The sequence below is a fragment of the Lottia gigantea genome (genome assembly GCF_000327385.1).
Source record: "Lottia gigantea unplaced genomic scaffold LOTGIsca_111, whole genome shotgun sequence".
Lineage (NCBI taxonomy): Eukaryota > Metazoa > Mollusca > Gastropoda > Lottiidae > Lottia > Lottia gigantea.
Genome location: NW_008707025.1, coordinates 243,980 through 252,659, shown reverse-complemented (window position 1 = coordinate 252,659; position 8,680 = coordinate 243,980). Strand labels below are relative to the sequence as shown.

The window sequence follows — 8,680 nt, the reverse complement described above, 5'->3', positions numbered from 1 at the left end:
GAGGCCTCTTTTTATTGTCCCATCCGAACGACTAGACGCTAGACATAATAAATCAAATCTTTTTTAAGATTTCCCCCCAATTTCAACACTTTTTAAGGAATTTTAGAAAAACTTTTAAACATTAGGATTAATTAGTTCTCCTGCAATTTAATAATAACCTGTAAAATCCATTTTCATCGATGTTCATAGAGTCATAGATGTAATGTCAGTCTAAATAGAAAAGTTTTTTGTTGAAAACCCTGCATTTCAGATAAAAAGACATTTAACATAGATATTGCAATTTAAAGCAGGCTTATGAAAACTGAAATATGTTTGACCTCTGGACTGAGATTGAAACCAGAAAGTCGAGGCAAACTTATTTTGATCTTAAATTCAGCCTAGAGCTACATGTAGCCAATGTGGTGATAAAAATTAGTTCTCAATAAAGCTATTGACCTTCTTTAACTTTGTGTTTCAATTCTTCATTTGCTAAAAGCAAAATTCTACCTCATAAATATTTGTACAAATTTTCATTAGAGAATGTCAAAAAAGTCCTTAGGAATGAGGGGAAAAAATACAAAATTGATGGATTTCCAAAGAGGAAAAAATTGAGCACTGCATGAAAACACAGAAAGGCGACAAGAAGAAAAAAGAGAAAAAGGCAATCAAATTGAATCCTCTCGGGTGCTTGACTATTGATTTAATTTCTTTCTGACGAGGATAATTTACCAATGTTTTTATTTCTTGCCGTATTCTCTATTTGAGGTGATGTTTGGGTTGCCGAGAGAAATTGGTTGATTATAGAAATAAAGTAGATAACACCTCAAACAGAGAATAAAAATATCTTCTTGGCATAAAGTTGAAAATTACTTTGTTGAAAAAAACTGATAGGTTTGAATGCAGTCAAATATTTCTTGTAAATATGCAACTGAGGATGTGTAATAATGATCTCAGTTTTTGTGTGAAACCAAACATGATAAATGTGATTCTGTGGAAGCCATATTGACAGATCAAATAAAGTTATTCTTCAGCACAATAAATATCATCCTACTTCATTTGCTACTGTCAATTTTACACGACCATATATCAATATCTAATCACAAACGGGCAAGTTTTATCTTGCTTCTAAAATGTTGTTGAATATTTATTTCCTGGCAACATCAAATGACCACATTTCAGACTCAAATTTATTGATACCCACAAAAGTAAATTAAATTTTATTTTCTCATTTTTTCAACTTTTATCAAGTATTTTTGAATGTCAAAAATGTTTTTCTTTGATTAAACATTTGAATTTATTAGGGAAAAAATGCCTGTATTCAATATGAAGCTTAATCAATATAAGAAGCAATTCAGAGGATAAAAAGAACACTAAAAGTTGTCGTAAAAAGCCATTAATGAAATCATTAGTTTGTATAGAGCCATTCACAAACACTTAAAAACACTTGGAAAACAGAATATTTCTACAAAGTATGGTCATATTGTCATCAAAACAACTCAAGAAGAATAATTCAATTAATCTCATTTTATGGTTATTTCGATATTTCATAATTTTCTGGCTGGATCTTGAAGACTTAAGTCTCTGCTATCCACGTCATGATGTTTCCATCAAATTAAAAACAATTTGAATCTACTTTACAGGAAAAGATTTTCTAGACAGTTAAAGTATTTTTGATAGAATTCACAAGATTGCAACCTTAAAGGGGCACATTTACCATTAATTGTACCTTAGCCTCAGAAACAGGAATTGTTTAGCTAAGCTTTGGCCACCCCACAATTTCCTGATTGTGGCCTTTCTGTAGTTTCTGGACAACTTAACCCTTTGAACCCTGAGTGTAAATGTAATATAACAGTAATGAAAGTATGGCATTAACGTTGTATGAAGTCACTTAGTAACGGCCAGTTTACTGGCTGCTCGATATATATTTTTTGTTAGTGTGTGGCCGGTAAACCCGCCTCTAGGGTTGAAAGGGTTAAGGTATTTTTGAGACTTATGCTGGAGGCAGACAAGCAAATTTCATCGTCCAATAGCAGCGAATTTAAAAATCACTCACGAAATTTACTAGCGTGCCCACCTAATACTTTATACTGATATCATGCAACGTCTCTGCCATTGTTTACTAATTACGTGATCAACGGCAAAATTCCACCAAGTGTTATACACTCTGAAACATTCGCTAATTCTTGATACAAAATGTTGACTACAAAACTGCTCAAGTATATTGATTTATCTTAAACATAATATAGATCAGAAAAACATTCGCTAATACCCCTTTTACACTAGGCCCCGATAGAGAGAGTCTGGCCCGGATCGGTGCCTGGCTCCAATCAAAAGGTCTGTTTACGCTGGCGTTCTGTGATCTGGGCCAGACCCACTTTAAACGGAAATAAGTGTGCGCTCTCTAATTAAAAAGATTACAAAAGGTCCACGAGGAGTCAAATAGTAGATTTATAATGGCCGCCGATACGGATGTTGTAAGCCACTTTATCGGAGCCGAGTGTAAAAGGGGTATTTGTTTCATTTATTTTATTGACAAAAAGTTTTCCTATTTTTGAAACCATAATAGCACATCTTGTAAATAAGTCTTTAAAAGATCTAATTCATTTGGAAATAAATATTGGTACATGTACTAGTTTCAGAAAAATTGAAATTGACTAACCTTTAGCTCTTTCATCATCTTTAATAATAGAATGATACTCTTCTGCTTCTGCATCTGTGACAGGTTCTCCAGTGATAGGTTGTTCTTCTGGAGGTATAGTACTACTAGCACTGGCCTCAGATTGATTACCAGTACTATAAACTCTACTACTAAACTGTCTGGAACTTACTATTCTACTCTTTTCTGAAAAAAAAAGACCTTTTTTATTAGCACGTATAAATGGATGTAGTCATTTTAATCTTTGCTTTAGCTGATTGAGCTAAATTTCAGATATCCACAGCACTTCAAAAATAAAAATTGCTTTTCTGCAATTTAACAATAACTATTCAGGCTTCTAGACCATGTTTGAAGCCTGCTGCAGACGTGAGGAACTAGCTGAGCTGCTTGTCGTGAGAGGCTGTCAGCAAAGCAACATTCTTAATACTTCTTCCACCGCAGACGAGAGGTACCGTCTGAGCTATGGCCTCACTAAGAAACCTTTGACCAATTTCATATGACAACGAAAACAAGCGAAGAAAGCATCGGTGACTGATTAAAATTGCATCATGTTCCTTTTCTTGGAATTCTGTAGAATTATCAGCATATAGACACACAGGCATTCTTGCCATTGTCTACCAAGTTAATCTTCTGAAATTGCATCATTCATCAGCCAGGTCATTGATTGTTGTCATGTTGATATCACATGATCCGTCAACACATTTCTATTGGTTGGTTACTTTTTCAAGCTCTTTTTCTACCTCTTGAGGCAGGCAGCAATGCTAGTTCATTCCGTCTGCAACAGGCTTAACATTCTCACAAGCAGTTATGACCACTAACATCATGTTATGGCAAACATGCATTTGAAAGGTTTCATTATATGGCCATGATTTTGCTCAATTCCAAGCTTATATTTTCAAATTATTACTTAGAGGGACAATCATAATTTAGTCTCAAAAACAGGACTTTTTTTTTAACTAAGCCAATCAGTAATAGTGTCTATAGCTGTCAAATCCATGTGTGTCCAGAATTGTCCACATTTGACTGTTAAAATGACGATTTGTCATTAAAACATAAATAGAAATATTGAGTAAAATTCCTCATTTGAAGTATTTTTAAAGGAATCATGCGATTTTCATACATGTCTAATACTTCTGAAAACTATCTACATATATTCAAGACTAAAATCAACCCCACAAAATGCTGCTTCTATCCCTTTAATATAACTAATACATATCTTGAAATTGAGCTTTCTACTGTAAAGGTTAATCAATTTCTCAAACTGTAATCAAATGACTAATGTAAAATGCATATTTGAAATTCACAAGCCACAAACTAGTCTCAAACATAAGTGATGTTTGAAGTCAATATGGCACCTTGAGTCCTTATCAGTATGTGACATCCTTCTACTGTTTCTACTTTCGTTTTATACCCGATTTCACATGTTCAATTTCATGACGCAATTCAATGTACTTTACTCGTGGTAAAAACGAAGCAAACATTACCATAATCCGTTAGGCGATTGGAGTAGCTATTAGACAATCTGTATATTGGAGCCAAAGTAGATTTTAGTCGATATTGCTGAAACAATTTCGTTAAATAGTTCTTGTTTGTGAAAATTCTAGATCGAATGGAGGTCGCCATCTTGTTTAATGACTAAATATAGCAGCCAATAAAAATTTGACATTATGGAATAATCCACTTCCGGCTGATTAAAGATGCTCAGCCTAGTAGGCGCAGTAATTTTCCTCTTTAGTGGTGCCATAGAACTGTATACTCCTCTATGGTGATGCACAATAAATATATCTTAAAAAGGACACAGTGTGTCTATGGAGTCTGATTTTATTTGAGAAGCAGTTTCACAAAGGAATACCGGATATCGAAATTGAATAAAATGTTAATACCAGAGTTCCAAAATTGAAATGATGTAGGCCTACAAAACTTATCACAATGATGACAAACTTAGGCTATAGTCATACATAGACTTTGGCTGTATTCTGTGCTCAAAATCAAAACAGCCTGAGTACATGCATATGGAATAAAACAGAGGGAGGTAATTTTTTTTAGACTAACTCGTACGGGAAAAGGCATTCCAAATTCACCGTCCTTTCCTTAAGTTAATATTAGCCTATTTAAGGCCTACTCAGTTCCGATTAAATCAGATTAAATTGTTTCTCAAGATATTTCCGACACTGCCAATGCGTTAGGTTTATTTGCAGAATTTAACAAAAAAAAATGGTGAAGAGCCTGCAAAAACTTGACATGCATTAAATTAAAGTTACAAGAGAAATCAATAGGAAATATATCAGATAAAATGCCGGTAAAGAAAGGGATTGAAACTTGAATCTGATTGTATCGTCTACTCGTGGTTCTTTACCAATCAGTTTACAAGGGAACTAGCGATTAACTTGTCAAATTCTTTCCCGATATCAAGTATTAATGGTAGGGGGAAGAAATCACAATGTCGACTGTTTGACAACCCAGAATGATCGATATTCCTTCTCCTTCACTATCTTTCTTTCTTCCTTTAATCTTATTTCTTGCAAAGCTCTTCTGAAGAGAGCTTTCAAACAAGCCTATAAAAGGTGCATGAATAAATGCCAAGAGATCCTCTGATGGTTGGTTGGTAGATGACAAGTTAACGTTCGCTTCCAGTGGATGCTGATATCGCAAACTAGGTAGTTGTTGGTTGTCATAGTAGTTGGTAGTTGGATTGGGAGATCGTCTATATGAATAGCGAAAAATACATGCATGGTTACTGTAATAAATTGATTTTAGGCCGACACTAGGCCAATTCTCATAAGCACTGGCAATGGAACAGGAATTGTTCTAATATTGAAGAGGATTCAAACTTAAGGCACCTAATTGCCTAATAGGCCTATTCGCTACCAACTAGGCATAGGTTGAAATGATCTGCCTAGAGCTGATGCAGGATGGCCTAAAAAAAAGTCCGGTTTCCTGATCAAGAAATAATTTTTTAATCAAATAGGCATAGCCTTATGTAATTTCAAACATCAATAGGTTTGAAAAATCTGGTTATCTCCCTTCCGTCACAATTCAAATAAGCATAATAGCTCTGTAAAATTTGAAATGACTTTGTCTGAATGTAACATAGGATTCGTCTGTCTCTAACAGAATATGAGTGAACTATTGAATAAGTGTAGGCATATACATATATATTTAGTATAGATACTTTGTTGACCACAGTCATACGTGAAGTATTCTCCAATTTACAAATATATTTTTCGTTTAATTTTAAGCCAGATAAAAAAAAATTCAAAATATTAATAATATTGTCATTTTCGAAGTACACTTAATGATTTATAAAGAAAATACCAACTGCTTTTTCAAAATATCAGTTATGTAATTTCCCAAATCTCTCCAATTCCTTTTTAGGTTTTGTTTTACTATTTCTAATTTTCCAAATAGGCCTACCTGCATTTAGTATGGTTTTCAAAATATCCAAAAATTGTCATTTTAAATATCCAAAATCAAATATCGTCATTTTCAAAATATCACTATCAAATATCGTCATTTAAAAAATATCACTTGTCAAATATAGTCATTTTCAAAATATTACTTATCAAATATCGTTATTTAAAAAATATCACATGTCAAATATTGTCATTTTCAAAATATCACTTATCAAATATTGTCATTCTCAAAATATAAATTATCATTTAATATATCAATTATTACTATAGATATCAATTTTCGTTTAAAACATCAATATTTTGTTACGTCGTACGGATCTTGGATCGATTAAAAGACTATTGATAAATATCATTAGCTATTTTCATTCAATTAACTTCCACAAATCAAGAAGCTCTCTCCTCAGACAAAAATCAAATATTTCATGTGGCTGGAGTTATAATTCTTAATTCTGTCGGAGAAGTATAAAATATTATTATAGTCGCTAGATTTGTCGAAATATTATGGATTTTTCTTTGAAGTAGCTATTTATGAGGAGGCAATTATTATGATTTATAGAAGCTACATATTAATCAAGTCTAATATATAAAGGAATGTAGATCGTAGTACATTCGTCCGTTGCAAATGACGTCAGGAAGTAAGGACAGGAAAAGGCCATGTTATGCAGACACCCCCTCAATAAGATGACGTAGGTATAGTTAAAGTCAATAGAAATATCAACTTGTACACTCCGTTAACGACTACACAATCACATCATCAATATCTATAGCACCTACACAATAACGCTCATATGATATACCGTTATTATACACAATCTTATCTCCCAGTCTTATATCAACTTTTAATTGTTAAGTGCTTCTTGATATTATCGCCAAATTATAATTGGACCATAAGTTACTGAGCTCTAGCGCTTGTAAACACCGTTTACTTGATACTATCACGCAATTTTAGAGATTTTCGACTCGGTGCATAAATTTAACGTTAGCAGCCGAGTTCCCAGTGCGAGAAATCGGATCTTAAACACACAACGAGACATCAATACTGTACTCCAGTACCCCCTGGCGTGACATTGGACTCGTCCGTATCAGTAAGCGTGCCATGAAATATCAGTTGGTTGCTTCAATACTGTATAGAGATTGTTATAAAGCATTGTATATTCACTGTACTTCGACATGGAAACATGAACAACTGTAATCTAACGGATGTAAACACTATGTTGGATATAACCTAACGTCTAACTCTGGATTATTAACTGCATACACTGTGTTATTTTCTGATAACGGTGAATTTAGGATAGTAACTGACGAATATCAGTAAAGGAAGTTTGTTGTTTTCATAAGGCAGTCTATTTATAAAAGATGTCATTGTCCGCGAAACGTTTAGTAAAGGGGCTTATGTCCCCTGCTTTAAAACAAGCTCCTTAGATGAGATAAGAAAACCTCTCATCAGGGGGAGGTCAGGCTATAATTGTGTGCATGGTGGTAGCATGGGGGATTTTCTTTCCCCCAAAAGGCGCGACGTTGTAGATCGGCTGAGAAAAAGAATCGAGAACTACCGTCGTCACCATTTCGGCCGAGCAGGGGGATACGAAAATTATAACGGTCTAGGAGAACATTATCGTCAGGACAATCTTTTACCAGTATTACATCAAAGGTGGCGAGAAAGTCGAGCAAAAAAGACAACGAAAGCTCCAAAAGCAAACAAAGACAACTGCTCTCAAAACGACCCACGAAATTTAATTGTAACGGTAAGACATCTTTCTTTAGCCTAGTGTAGTATGCTGTTAGTAATGTGTGTTTATGATTGAGCCCCAATTGGTTTGTGTACATGAATTGTAATGTCAGTTGTTGAGAGGCAAACGGTGTACAACCGTGTTAAATTTAGACTATTTGTTCCCGCTTCAAGTTTTTAAAGTATAAACTTCAATATAGTGTATTAATAAGGTCAAGTCGTGCTCTCAGTGCGATGTAGCATGACATACATTTAACTGGTGTTTATTAGCTTCATAATGCAAATGAATTATTGTTTATCATATATATATACTTTCTGTAGTGAATTAGGCCACTCCTTGTGTACTAAATATACCCAATTGATAACTGAAGCAGAGCCTAGTCATAATTTTGCCCAATTTGATGTGAAGAATTTTACAGTGACTGAAACCTTGTATGACAAACTAATACAATATTATGATTTAAATGGGGGCAATATCAAAGGAGGACATTACTATCCATATTACACATTGATTATATTGAATTGTAATATCCCTACCTTTTTAACCCAAATATTTAAAGGGATTGTTAGGAGGTTTTCAAACTTTTTACATGTATCATGGACACTAATGACATCAATTTGCACCATTCCATTTGCACCATTCCTGTAATTCCCCTAAAACTAGGTGTTTGATGATGTCACTATTGTGAAATCTGCGTATATCATAAAAGGGCAATTTGTGATAGTGACACCATAAAACCTTAGTATTATTGGAAAAAGCAGGAACCACACACAAATTGGAATGATGCAAAGCGATGCTAAAAGTGTCCTGAATACACATAAAGATTTTAGAAAACCTTTATGTATAATAATTTGATATCAATTCTAAAATGTAAATTAACCTAATTTAAGTAGCCAAACTAG

General features: G+C 33.8%; 1 protein-coding gene across 1 annotated transcript; it reads right to left on the bottom strand.

Annotated features, from left to right (window-relative positions):
• Positions 1–1,733: 1,733 nt before the first annotated feature.
• Positions 1,734–3,246, bottom strand: LOTGIDRAFT_171183 (hypothetical protein; the record flags this gene model as incomplete). The annotated part of the gene is made up of 3 exons (XM_009047380.1): positions 1,734–1,807; positions 2,639–2,821; positions 3,063–3,246. 3 exons carry the CDS (start codon positions 3,244–3,246, stop codon positions 1,734–1,736), a joined length of 441 nt encoding a protein of 146 aa, XP_009045628.1.
• Between the last annotated feature and the right edge of the window lie 5,434 nt (positions 3,247–8,680).